General features: G+C 51.2%; 5 protein-coding genes across 5 annotated transcripts; 3 read left to right on the top strand and 2 right to left on the bottom strand.

The window, feature by feature from the left end:
- Positions 1-625: 625 nt before the first annotated feature.
- On the top strand, positions 626-1,957 carry CkaCkLH20_02456 (copper radical oxidase; the record flags this gene model as incomplete). Its single annotated transcript, XM_038885175.1, has 1 exon — positions 626-1,957. One exon carries the CDS (start codon positions 626-628, stop codon positions 1,955-1,957), a length of 1,332 nt encoding a protein of 443 aa, XP_038749963.1.
- A 1,376-nt stretch (positions 1,958-3,333) lies between these two features.
- CkaCkLH20_02457 (zinc-containing alcohol) lies at positions 3,334-4,427 on the top strand (the record flags this gene model as incomplete). Its single annotated transcript, XM_038885176.1, has 2 exons — positions 3,334-3,844; positions 3,898-4,427. The coding sequence occupies 2 exons, from the start codon at positions 3,334-3,336 to the stop codon at positions 4,425-4,427; spliced, it is 1,041 nt and encodes a 346-aa protein (XP_038749964.1).
- A 3,155-nt stretch (positions 4,428-7,582) lies between these two features.
- On the top strand, positions 7,583-8,439 carry CkaCkLH20_02458 (CFEM domain-containing protein; the record flags this gene model as incomplete). Its single annotated transcript, XM_038885177.1, has 4 exons — positions 7,583-7,653; positions 7,735-7,800; positions 7,865-7,932; positions 7,988-8,439. The coding sequence occupies 4 exons, from the start codon at positions 7,583-7,585 to the stop codon at positions 8,437-8,439; spliced, it is 657 nt and encodes a 218-aa protein (XP_038749965.1).
- Positions 8,440-8,536: 97 nt separating this feature from the next.
- CkaCkLH20_02459 (aryl-alcohol dehydrogenase) lies at positions 8,537-9,685 on the bottom strand (the record flags this gene model as incomplete). The annotated part of the gene is made up of 1 exon (XM_038885178.1): positions 8,537-9,685. The coding sequence occupies one exon, from the start codon at positions 9,683-9,685 to the stop codon at positions 8,537-8,539; it is 1,149 nt and encodes a 382-aa protein (XP_038749966.1).
- An 847-nt stretch (positions 9,686-10,532) lies between these two features.
- CkaCkLH20_02460 (dimethylaniline monooxygenase 2) lies at positions 10,533-12,367 on the bottom strand (the record flags this gene model as incomplete). Its single annotated transcript, XM_038885179.1, has 5 exons — positions 10,533-11,607; positions 11,663-11,951; positions 12,001-12,060; positions 12,126-12,257; positions 12,319-12,367. 5 exons carry the CDS (start codon positions 12,365-12,367, stop codon positions 10,533-10,535), a joined length of 1,605 nt encoding a protein of 534 aa, XP_038749967.1.
- Positions 12,368-12,748: the final 381 nt, after the last annotated feature.

Raw genomic sequence — 12,748 nt, forward strand, 5'->3', positions numbered from 1 at the left:
TCCATATTGTTTGGGCTCGATTTACCGGTCGTGAGCTAGATCACCCGAGACATGGGTAGCTGGAAAATAAGCGATGAGGCCTGCGTACCAGTCTTTGTTAGGTTCAGCACGTGGAAATTACGAGGCGTTAGGCTGAGACCAGAAGAGTTCGTGCGATTCGGCTTTTCTCTTTAAAGCAACGAACCCCTCATTCCTTGACCCTGAAGCGGAATAGCTCACATCGTGGCGTCAAGCCAGCTGGAGCTAGCAACTGTCAACCACCATGATTACCGCAGGACTACGGCTGCCAAACCAAACAACCGGAACCACCAGTAAGACGCTGAGCATCAATCTTGCGGAATCAAGTGACTTCTGTCTTCTGCCGTTCTAAGTGAGGCTGAAGAGATGCCAGTAGGCTGTTAGAGTAGTTCCCGAGTAGCGTCCGTTGCCTAAGCAAGTTGCAAGTTACCATAAGTAGTATACAGAAACAGACTTCAAGGTCCCAACCACGTAGGAGTTATATAAGATGAATGATTCACCCGGCATAGATGTGATTTTAACAGCAGGCTTCATTGCATCATCAACTCCTTCCTCACTTCTTCGCTCTACCTTACAAATCAGTTCGATCCTGACCAGCTAAGTCACGATGTCTATCACTTCCTTCACCCGCTTCGGTCTCATGGCACTGCCGTTGATGGCACCTCTTGTTTCTGCCGTCGCAGTTCAGCGTCGTACTCCAGCCTTCTCCGGAGGCGATTGCTACCACGAGCCTCCCCGCGACCATGGACGCGCTCTGAAGGACAGCGGTACCTCTTCTGACTCCATGACGAAAGAAGTCTGCGCCGAGTTCTGCAAAGACTACAAGTACTTTGGCGTTGAGTATGGAAGAGAGTGCTACTGCGGCAACGTCCTCACTTCCAGCGCGACGAAGGTGGATGCTTCCGAGTGCAACATGCAATGCAGCGGAAACTCCAACCAACCTTGCGGCGCTGGAGATCGTCTCAACCTCTACACTCTCGATGGTTACATCGCTCCCTCGACAAAGAATCTGGCGGAGCACAACATGTTCTACCAGGGATGCCACACCGAGGGCGACGGCGGCCGTGCCTTGAGCGGCTTCGACTATTCTTCCGACACTCTGAGACCCTACGACTGCGTCAGCACCTGCGCAGGAAAGGGATACAACTTTGCCGGCCTCGAATGGGGCCGGGAGTGCTGGTGTGGCAACTACATCCGCGGCGGTCACTGGGCCCCGGAGTCCGATTGCACCAAGCCCTGCACCGGCGACATCAAGAGCTTCTGCGGCGAAGGCGGCCGTCTCAGCATCTACGCCATGAAGACTCCTACGACCGCAACTGTCACTGGGGCTACCTACATGCAATGCGTCAAGGATACCCAGAGCCTTCGCTTCCTTGAGACCGGAGATCGCCTTGCTGCCGACGACATGACTGCTACCAAGTGCGCCAGCTTCTGCAGCAACTACAAGTACTTTGGTGTTGAGAACGGCCGGGAGTGCTACTGCGCCAACGACTTCTCTGTGGATCTCCAGTCCGCCTCTGCCCCGGAGACGGACTGCAACACTCCTTGCTGGGGAGACGGCACCACTCTCTGCGGCGCCGAGAACCGTCTCAACCTCTACAAGTCGACGACCACAGCTCCTGCTGACACCACTAGCAACACTGCCGGCAACTACCAGTACTTGCAGTGCAACGTCGACAACGTCAGCAGCCGTGCTCTGGCCGATGACCACTTCGCCGACGACACCGGTATGACTCCCAATAAGTGTGCCAGCCTGTGTGGCGCCAAGAACTTCCAGTACTTTGGTCTGGAGTACAGCAGAGAGTGCTTCTGCGGCAACCAACTCGGCGGTGCTGTCGCCCCCTCAGGCGATTGCTACATGAAGTGCACTGGCGACTCTACCAAGATTTGCGGTGCTAGGGACCGCCTTTCTGTTTATCAGATCCCCTCTCCTAACTAGACAACAACTTCAAGTTGTCGCCTGGATTATGGGGCTCCTAGTGCTCTTCAAGGGCTGAATAACACGTCATAATCGAATGTTCCCGTGTGAACAAGACCTTCAACAGACCTTCAACTCCATTAGTTTTGGCTTTCCCATATGGAATCAGCAGTTTCCATTGGTATCTTCAAGTCTTTATACCTTACTCACTAGTTCATGTCCCGCAACGATTAATGAAATATGACTCTTTAAATCAAGCCTAGAAAATCTTACCTATGTTCATGTTGAATTCATTTGGTTGGCATGAAGACTAGAATCAGTATGATGTCCTATTTGCATCGTCCTGTCCCAACCGGATCTCCCCTGGAGAAAGAGCAAGTCAGGGCTGACTACACTTGAAATGCTCAGAGTACTCCATGAAAAAAATACTCTTTTAGTTTACGAATTTTACCACAAAGTTGTTACACAGGCTTGGGGCATCACTCAACAGTTAAAAGTAGCTAACAAAGCCTGAAGGGACTGCAGCACTGTCCACCGTCGAATGATCACACATTTAAGACGCACGAACTCAAGAGAGCAGACAAAATATGTCCTATTTGATCATTGGTGGCTTAATTGACTCGATTTTCTAAGTGTCTCTTCTTGTTGCATAACTGAGGTTGGTGTGGTGCGCTTGCGCTTGCGCTTACACTTTCAATGCTGAAAATTCCCCGCCGCATAAGTTTCTGATCAGACCCACGCCATCCAGCGTCCCTTCGGACTTCACCGTGGAGTCAAATGGAAGAAAGTCTTTCGTCATCAATAAGAGACGAGGGAGATATGTTACGAAAAATCCAGAAGCCGCAAGGAAAACCTGTTTGACTGTGCGACCGATTTTGTCAAAATTCTTTAATTACTAGGCAAAACCGCCAGTTTCAAGTAACATGTCGGTGCTTTGACTTAGACAAGGATGCTGCGGAGGCCCTAATCGGGCAAGGCCGCCAACTGAACGTCCGCAGAGCCTCGAAGACCGTCGACAATATGTAATCGATCAGAAAGTAACCACACATCTCACAGTGACGTCAACTATGCTCGTTGATATTCTCGGCCATATGCGGATCGGCCCGATGAGATCTACTAACATCTGTAATCAAGACGGTTGAATCATCGAGTCATTTTGCTGCTGATAAATGCTTCACAGGCTTCACGATTTCCTATTGATCTAGGCATTTTGCCCAACTCCCACCGGGTGCTGATAAATCAGCGATGACGATGCGTACTATTGACCTGAGAAGTCTGGAGTTCAAATAGTGTCGACCCCTTCGAACTTGAGGTAGCTGAACCATACGCTGAGAACCGACATCTTCCACACAACAACCGCATCTTATCCTCACCAACAGCCACCGCTATCTTCAATCATGGCCACTCAGCAAGTATACCGTCTGCCTCAGCGCACCTCTGTTCAGGATCTCAAGGTCGGCACGGAGTCCGTGCCTTCTCCTTCGTCTTACGAGGTCCTCATTCGGATTCGGAACGTCGCACTCAACTTCCGCGACTTCGCCGTGGCGACTGGCAAATATCCTTTCCCGGTCAAGGACAATGTCATCCCTTGCTCCGATCTTTCAGGCGATGTCGTCAAGGTTGGCCAACAGGTGGACGGCTTCGCCGAGGGTGACAAAGTCGTCGCAGCTTTTGACCTCAGCACGCTCTACGGACCCATGAAGGACTGGAACCACAGCCTTGGCGGCTGCTTTGATGGAGCTCTGCGACAGTTTATTGTCCTGCCGAGCTCTGCTTTGGTCAAAGTTCCTTCGGAATCGAAGTTGAGCTACGGCGAGCTTTCGGCTCTGGTGTGCACCGGATCAACGGCTTGGAACTCCCTGTACGGGAACACCCCGCTGAAGCCTGGTCAAACCGTTCTTTTCCTTGGTAAGTGATGCTGTGGAGTTTGAAAACAGTCAAGTATCTAATTTCGATATAAGGAACCGGCGGTGTTTCGATTACCGGACTCATGCTTGCCAAGGCAGCCGGAGCGACCACGATCATCACGTCCTCTTCCGACTCGAAGCTCAAGTATGCCCAAGAGACCTATGGTGCGGACCATCTCATCAACTACAAGACGACCCCCGACTGGTCGAAGGAAGTTCTCAGAATCACCAAGGGTCATGGTGCCGACTTCATCTTCGAAAACGGCGGTGCCGGAACCATTGCCCAGAGCATCAATGCCGTTGCCTACGGAGGTTCCATCGCTGTCATTGGCTTCCTTGCCTCATGCCCCCAGGACCAGATGCCCGATGTCGCTGCCTTGGCTTTGTCGAAGGGAGCAGTTGTCCGTGGCATTATGGTCGGATCTAGACAGCACCTGGAGGAGGTCACCCGTTACGTAGTTGCTCGGGGCTTGAGAGTGCCTGTCGAGAAGGAATTTGGTTTCGGGCGGGATGAGATCATTGCTGCATTCGACTACCTCTCCACCGGCTCTCATGTCGGAAAGGTCTGCATCAACGTCCAGTAGGGTAGCATCAACTGATCTCTAAGGACACTGTGGATGGAATGAAAAGTGAACAGGGTTTTCACAACACTCTTCAAGGCAGAAATTTGTCCTCAGAAGAACAAGCTAGCACTTACAATAGCAATAGACAACCCACTTGACTCATATTTCTCCGTTCCATTTTAGCGATTGTCCATCAACCTCTGAACACTAGACTTTCTGTATAGCTTCTATATCTGTACTCTGTCTGAGCACGGCAGACCTTAGTCATTCTTTACACTTGAGCTTGGTCTTTAGTTTATGAGTAGGTAGTATTCGTGTTCGTAAACGCCTGTAAGATTGGCCATGCATACGTTCGAAGAATATCTCACGACAACCACCATGTCGCTTTGAAACATATGTCAAGGGTTGACAGGCCGCTTGGGGCATAGTTCGTTAGGTTATGTTAGTCAGGCTGATGTACCGGAGATTGAATGGGGAAGAGGCGGCGAGGGGTTCAAGCATCGAGACTACACGTATGTCTATTTCCGACTCATTTGGCGCCTCAAGGCTCCAACCCGAGCTCCTTTAGCTAAGCCTGGCTCGTTGATGTACGCCAGAGCGAAGTATTACACATTTCGTCAAACATTCTTAGATACGGACTTTCCCGAGATTCACTCAAGCTTGGTTTGCTCACAATCTGGTTTTGACTCCTTCACAAGTGCTCACAAACCATTGCGTACCCACGTACCCTCTAACCCGTGAGTGAAACCAGTACGAGCCTTGGTTCATTGCAACGAGATGAGCATGCTTATTTGATGTTAAATTATTGCGATAAGAATAGTCCCAGCGTCGGAAGGGATCGCGGGGAACTCCGCATGAGGAGTCTGCCCTATCAAGCGTGCCGTTGAATAAGGTCGGGTTTGGCCACGTTGAGTTGCTGCACTCTAGAACTCAAAATCAGGAGATCGATGTATTTCTATAGGCACTACATGGAAAGATCCTTTCAAATGAGAGCGAAGTGATTAGCTCCAGGCGCCAAAACGCTGAACCTCGACCAACCTTATTGAGTCATGTCGCAGTGATCCAGCGAATTGATCTGATGTTGCTTGTTCGGCAGATGGAGGCTATTCTTCGTCAACGTGACTACCACGCGTCTTTACTGAGAACAACGTCGATGCACGATTCAGCTGTTCGGCATCGAATACCCGAATCGATAAAGAAGGTCTTCCTGGTCTCGCTTAATGAGGCCTAGATGAACCTCAAAAGTTCGGAACAGACTATGCCATGGGAAACCCCCATATCATCAGCGGGTGTTATACCCGTCTTGATCAAGTTACTATGTACATAGAAAGAGGTTTTCTCCGGCCGAGTGAAGGTGGAGACTTGAGGTTTCTTCTCTTTGGCTTCATCTGACCTTCGCAGACCTTTGGAGGTGACTTTTTCTGCTTATTTCTAGAAAGCAGTCAGCATATTGGTAAAGTTTTCTAGAAATTAGCAGTTCCCAGTCACTTAGTACTCTAAACGAGGCCTTTTCTAGTTACGATCAAGAACATTGGCCTGCAAAATAAAAACGATGTCGTCCGAGTTCTGAGTGGGTAGGTCTCTCGGATATGTCTTTGAATCTTGTGTTACTGACTCACGCGACCCGATAGTCCGCGTTTGAGTTCGACTGCGTAGGCAACGAATGCGTCTACGATGTCTCAGGTCGTAATACCTCCATGTCCAATAGGATGATCGTGTCTGCCCGCAAATACGTCTCCGCGTGAGCAGGAGCCTGCTCTTCAAGCTGTTAAAAGGGAGATGGTGGAGCCATATCTAGACCTCGGCATGGCAGGTCTTTTGTGTTTTCTAATCATCTTGTCAATTGAGACGGTGCATTCATTCTCTGTGCTAGTTGTCGCCATTCGCTTTTAGGCAACGCAATGAGACTGACAGTCTTCGGAGTCTTGACAGGGTTGACCTGCCAAACCATTTCAGCCTCTGTCCCGTTGTCTGCCGCCGGCCTGCCCAATGTAACAACACGAGCGACTAATAGTAATCCCGCCATCGCGGCGACACAACCACCAGCAATTTCGCTTTCTACTTGCGCAGTAAGACCAGGTGTGGCGTTATACTGGTCTGGTGTAAGAGCTAACATTGTCTTCCTTCAGACTAACTGTACAACTGCTGAGCTGGCGAAGTCAACATGTCAGCCAACTGATGCGGCGTGCATTTGCACGAATGAAAGTCTCAATGCAGGGATTGCTGACTGTCTCATGCAAAACTGCACCATTCCCGAGTCTCTTGGTAAGTGCGGAAACCAGCACATTGAGATTCATCGCCGACTACGCTATCCAGTATTTTAATATCTCCTTGGAAACGCCAGAGGCCCAGAAATACCAGAAACTACTATGCGGAGCACCCATCCGCCACAATACAGATCAACCCCCAATTACTTGGACTTTGTTTTCATTATCATTCCTGGCGGTAACGTCTCGGTTCATATCCAAGATCCCGGCGTTCAACCCAGCCTTTCCTTTCGGCTGGGATGACTGGACAATCTTGGCGGCAATGGTTTGTTCTGAATTCCCGAAGTTTTAGAGACAATCTCGAAAGCCGCTTACAAAGCTCCAGCTCGTCCTGGTCCCCGCGGATATAGCATCGCAAGTCCGTATGTGCAGTCCCATCCCACAATCCTCTCCACCTATGAGCCTTGCTTGGTTAGAGAATGCTCACCTGACTGACTACAATCTTGCAGTTGTGAGCATTGGATTTGGACAAGATATTTGGATGGTTTCTCCAGATCACATCACGGAAATACTCTTAGTGAGTTTTCCTTTATCATATGCCGACCTATTCTGACCAGCGTCCAAAGATATTCTTCGCTGAAGAGCTATTCTATTCATTTGTAGTGGCAGTGACAAAGCTGTCCATCATCATATTTTACCTGAGGCTCTTCTCGACCGGCTGGTTTCACACAACATGCTATGTATTACTGGTGATCACCACACTCTATGGGATCGGCCAGATTCTTGCCATCATTCTTCTTTGCTCCCCGATCTCATACAACTGGACTCAATGGGACGGACTGCACGACGGAAAGGTATGTTGACAACCGGGACGTCATTTTCAAGCTGTGATTCTTGGTCAAGACAGTGGTCGTAGTAATTGGGCAGAGGCGGATTTCTGACGCGGGACAGTGCGCGAGCATCACGGTCATGGCGTTCGCTAACGGCTCGTTCAACATCGCCATTGACCTCACTCTGTTCGTTCTTCCAGTTACCCAATTGTAAGTATGGCATGGATGGGATTCAGTTTTCACTTTGTGGCTTCCTTGCACTATCTTCAATGTCTTGTTGACAAGATCAAGCATCAATGTCTCGTGGACGAAGAGGAAAAAGTTCGGGGTCAGCTTGATATTCTTGGTTGGACTATTGTAAGTACTTCAACAGCAGGCTGACACTATGCTATGAGCCACATCACTGACGCTTCGACTCCAGTGTCACTGTGTCGAGCTGCATCCGACTGGCATCTCTGACCAGGTTTGCCGGAACACACAATCCAACATGTGAGTAGGCACAAAAGACCAATCAAGACTCATTTTTAACTCCGTGACTACGCAGTCGACTTCAAGAACCTCTCGATATGGTCATTGGTGGAGATGCACCTCAGCGTTATTTGCGCATGCATGCCGGGGATGACGGCCTTCATCCGGCGCATCAAGCCGCGTATGCCGTGCTGCAACGCGGAAGTGCCTGAAGAAATCAGAAACAAGCCCAGGACCGGTCACGGGGTCATGCGCCGGATTCGAGAGACCTTTACTCGCATTACGGAAGCAGCAAGAGGAAGCGGCAACGGGTCGGCATGGAATAGGTCTAAGAAGACCACGACAAGCACAATGACGGGAACCCAGTTGAGCACCTTTGACAGGGAAGCACCTGAATACCGTGATTACCTCGCTTATGCGTCGTATATTGATAATGGAACCAAAGCAACCCAGACTGGTAGTCCGCGGAGCGAACGAGAGCAAGGGGGTGGCTCTGTTGTTCGGGAGATATCACATTCAACGCCGTAGAAAAGCCCTGATGCAGTGGAAAATAAAAGTCTATTTCTTCGCTACGTGTGACGTTGCACAACAACATGCGTCTTCTATCCCACGCTGCTGTTCCGCTCTACACACTAGTCTGGCGACCAGCGTTGGGCCACGACATTTGAGCACCGCGAGCCAGACGCGCAGAGTGCCCGGTGATGTTCGGGTCATCACCTACGAAGTTGCTTGGAAACCCAATCTCAAACGGCTTGACACTCTCCAAATATTCAATCTGCTCATCTGTGAGCTTGATCTTGAGAGCGTTGACGTTGTCCTTCAAGTGCTCGACCTTTCGGCCTCCCACAATAGGGAAAACATTCGGCGCCTTGCTGCGGACGTAGGCCAGGGCAATAGCTGTCACACTCTCGGTGCCATGCTCGCTCGCGACCTTGGCAAGTGCCTCGCTGATCTTGATCTCCATTTCCGTCTGCTCTCCCGTACTGACGAACGACCTTAAGCCCTCGCCGGTCTTCTTGCGCTCCTCGATGGCCTTCTTCGTCTGGAACTTGCCGGAACCCAGGACGTCCCACGGACACAAGGCCATGCCGAACATCTTGGCCATTGGGAGAATATCGCGCTCGAAATCGCGGTGCATGACGCTCCAACGTCCTTGATACACACTGAAGGGCGTCTTTCCGTGGTCGATGGCATAGGTATTCGCTGCGCTGACGACCCAGGCAGGCGTGTCAGAGATACCGAGATAAAGGACCTTTCCTTGCTCAACCAGGATATGCAGGGAGTCCATGATCTCCTTGATTGACGTCGTGTGATCCCACCAGTGCAGATATAAGATGTCGATGAAATCGGTCTGCAACTTCTTCAGGGACGCCTCAACGCTGAGATGGAGACTTCGGCGGTGGTTTCCCATGAAATTCGCCGTGTTACCCTTGCCGTACTTGTGGTTCCTGAAGTCGGACGTGTACTTCGTGGCAATCACGATGCGATCCCTGTTACCCCTCTCGGCCATCCAGTCGCCGATCCATGTTTCTGACTGCTCGTCCTGGTAATTGTTCGCGGTATCGATGAAGTTTCCTCCTGATTCGAAATAGGCGTCGAGGAGCTTGAACGACTGTTCTTTGTTCATCGCACCCATGGCCTCAGCCCATGCCTCTCCAATTGACATGGCACCCAGGGCCAGTGGGGAAACGCGGATTCCGGCGGTGGACGAGAGCACACGCAGTCTGCCCAGCTCCGTGGGAGGCTCGGGTGCGGCAGCCAGAAAGTTTGACATGGTTGCGGTGTTTTCTTGCGGTTGGTTACGGTTCAGGATGATTTGGACTCTGGTTCGAAGTCAAAGTTGAAATTGGATTCGCAAGGAGTGCAGCTCTCAATTTTGAAAGATGAAGTTGCCTGTGATGGTTTTATATCCATGACGAAGGAGGGGTTCCGGCTGTAGACGGTTGTGTGGAACTATTGTTTACTAATGCCCCGGAAATCGGAAATATGCGCCGGATTTTAGGAACATCTCAGAACCGACTGAATTGTTGAAGTCGCTTCTGTGGAAGGCAGCCGAGATGCGGGGATCTGTGCGATCATGACGTAACGGGCACCGTGGTCGGTTTCGGTAATTATCATTGGTGTCGTATGCAAGAGAAGAGTCAAAGATGCCGCAACAATGCAGGTTCTTCGGGGATAACCATGCAGCTCAGGCCGGCAGTCAGCATCGCCGAACGAATTATTCGGGCTTACTGCGGATCGGCATGCACCGGGTGGGTCACCGGAAGACGCCCGGAGTTTGCGGGGCTAAGTCCGGAGTCCCAAGGTCAGCACTCGGCTCCGTTGTGGGACGCGAGGAGACACGACGTGATAGGAATATTTCAGCCATAATTCCGTTTCGCTGCATGCCATCTTACTGTTGATGAGCTGGATGTTCAACGGTTTCACATAGCCATGGTTCGGGACATGCCTCTAGGCCCGACATCACTAGCGCAGCACCATAATGTGATGCCTTTTCAGCGCCTTCGGCATTCAGTCGGCTTTACTGATGGTTAAGGTATGCTCATTCAATGACTGTGAATAGAAAAGCTACAAGACCTACTAGTGTACTATCGCCACCACCGCAGACGGTGTGATGCTGCTCATTTCCTGGAAGCCTTAAGCTGCTTGACAAGCTTATTCATGTGGATGATTGCGTCCCGTGCCCCGTCCCAGGTCCGCCTCTTTCCAGTCTCGAAGAACCTGAAGGCATGCGCAGTCTCAACACCGTGGTTGATCAGATAGCACATGTACGGGTCCTTGAACCAACTCACCCAACCACGCCATCCCCAACCGAGATTCTCCATTCCAGTCCCAGCAGCCTTATGGAGGAAACCTTGGAACTCCCACTGCTTCACGGCAGAGGGGTCGAATCTGTTCTCCTGGTACCAACGGCCCGCGACCCATTGCTGATGGCGATCGATGGCGCGTTCCATCTCGGGCCTCGGAGGGATCATGTCGGCGCTGACCCCGCGCCAAATGTTGCTCACAGCCATAGAGGTGACGTCGGAGAAGGAGAAGCCGTTGTTCTTGCCGAAAGCAGAGTATGCTAGGATTGCGATGCTGTCGGCATGGGCCGGCGGGAACATGTTCATGTACAAACGATGCATCGGGGCACCGCCGTAAGGGTGTCCTTTGCCGTCAGTTTCGGGCTTGCTCGTTTCGATGAAGGGAACGAGATCAAAATCTCCCTTGTAACCTGTGCAACAAATGACGGAGTCCACGTCGTCGAGAATGGTGCCGTCTTCAAACTCGATCGACTTTGGGCCAGTGAAGCGTTTGATCCCGTGAAGTGAGGTCACCTTGCCCTCACGAAGTAGATGCAGGACACTGTCCATGCACGACACCAGGTTCAAGCTGAGCGGGGCGATGCCTTCCAGCAACCGGAAAGATGGATTTATCTCGCCATGCTGTCTCATGAGAAGACGGCCGCCGAGTAAAGCGAGCTTATTTGTCAAGTTGGGGAACTTGCTCTGGATGATCAACGACACCTGTCTGCGCCAGCGGGTGACGAGCAAGTCAGTTGGGGCGTTGTTGCGCCATCGGCTGACGATCCATGCACCGTTGCGATGAGAAAGATACACTTCCTGGCTCTGTTTGACAAGCAGAGGAAGGATGTCGCTCAGGGTGGCGCTGAGCCCAACCAAGACGACCTTCTGGCCTTTGAACTCAGATGGGCTGGTTTGATGCCGTCAGTTAACCGAAAGAGATGCGTGCTGAAAATCCGACTTACTTGCGAAACTGCTGAGAGTGAATTATGGTGCCTTCGAACGTCTCTTGTCCTTCGTAGACTGGCATCTTCTTCTTCGTTTGGTACCCATGGCAGAAGACCACCTTGTCGAATTGATGGACCTCGGGCTTGCCAGATTTGACCATCTCGACTTGCCACTTGGTTCCCTCGCCGTTGCGTGTTACTCTTCCCACGTTTGCATCAAATACCATGTGATCGTAAAGGCCGAAGTTCTCGGCATAGGACTCCATGTACTCCTCGAACATTGCTTGCGTCAGGAATGGAGGGTATTCTAGGCTGTATTAGCTCAACTTCCAGCTTGCCCGACCAGACCTACTCACTGTCAGGCATTGGGAAATCTGTGAATCCACAAGTATACTTGCTAATGATTGCGGTTGTGGCTAGTGACAATAGTTAGAGGAACATCGTAACCTAGATTACGGATGACGGTGAAGGAGAGGCACACTCGGGAGAGCAGTCGTCATGCTCTTGTCGTCTGTGTACGACCACAAGCCGCCCACACGACTCCTTCTCTCAAACAGAGTGGCGTTGAAGCCATCTTCGCGTAAGGTTTTGAGCATAGAGATCCCGGTGGAACCTGCTCATCGCGTCAGTTCGGGGGTGTACCGGGATTTCCGGGTCCTTGTCTCCACACTTACCGGCGCCGATGACAGCCACGGAGGCCGCGGACGACGGAGTCTTATCCATTTCAAGTTCGGGATCGCGATCGCACTTCAACTTATACAGCTTCCGCGCCGGAATTGAAGGTGTTTGTTTGGAAATATCACTTGGCCTTGAGAGAATATCTTTTTGGCGATGGCAAGAAGTTCAGGACAACAGGAGAATTTTGAGACTGGAAGGGTGATGTTGCGGGCGTATGTAAGCGCTAACAGCCGGAGTGATGCTGCAAGCACCCTATCCCCTTCCAGGCGACATACTGCCTTCCACTCCTTTGATCCTTCAGTCTCGTACTGTCTTATCTGGGCTACTTCCCTTGCTGATTATCACTCGCTAACGGGGAAGCGAGAGGATGCGGAGCTGTTTTGCTAGCCGTTACTTGCCGCCATAAAAGAAACGCCACTTCACGTA

The sequence above is a fragment of the Colletotrichum karsti genome, assembly GCF_011947395.1.
Source record: "Colletotrichum karsti strain CkLH20 chromosome Unknown Scaffold5, whole genome shotgun sequence".
NCBI lineage: Eukaryota > Fungi > Ascomycota > Sordariomycetes > Glomerellales > Glomerellaceae > Colletotrichum > Colletotrichum karsti.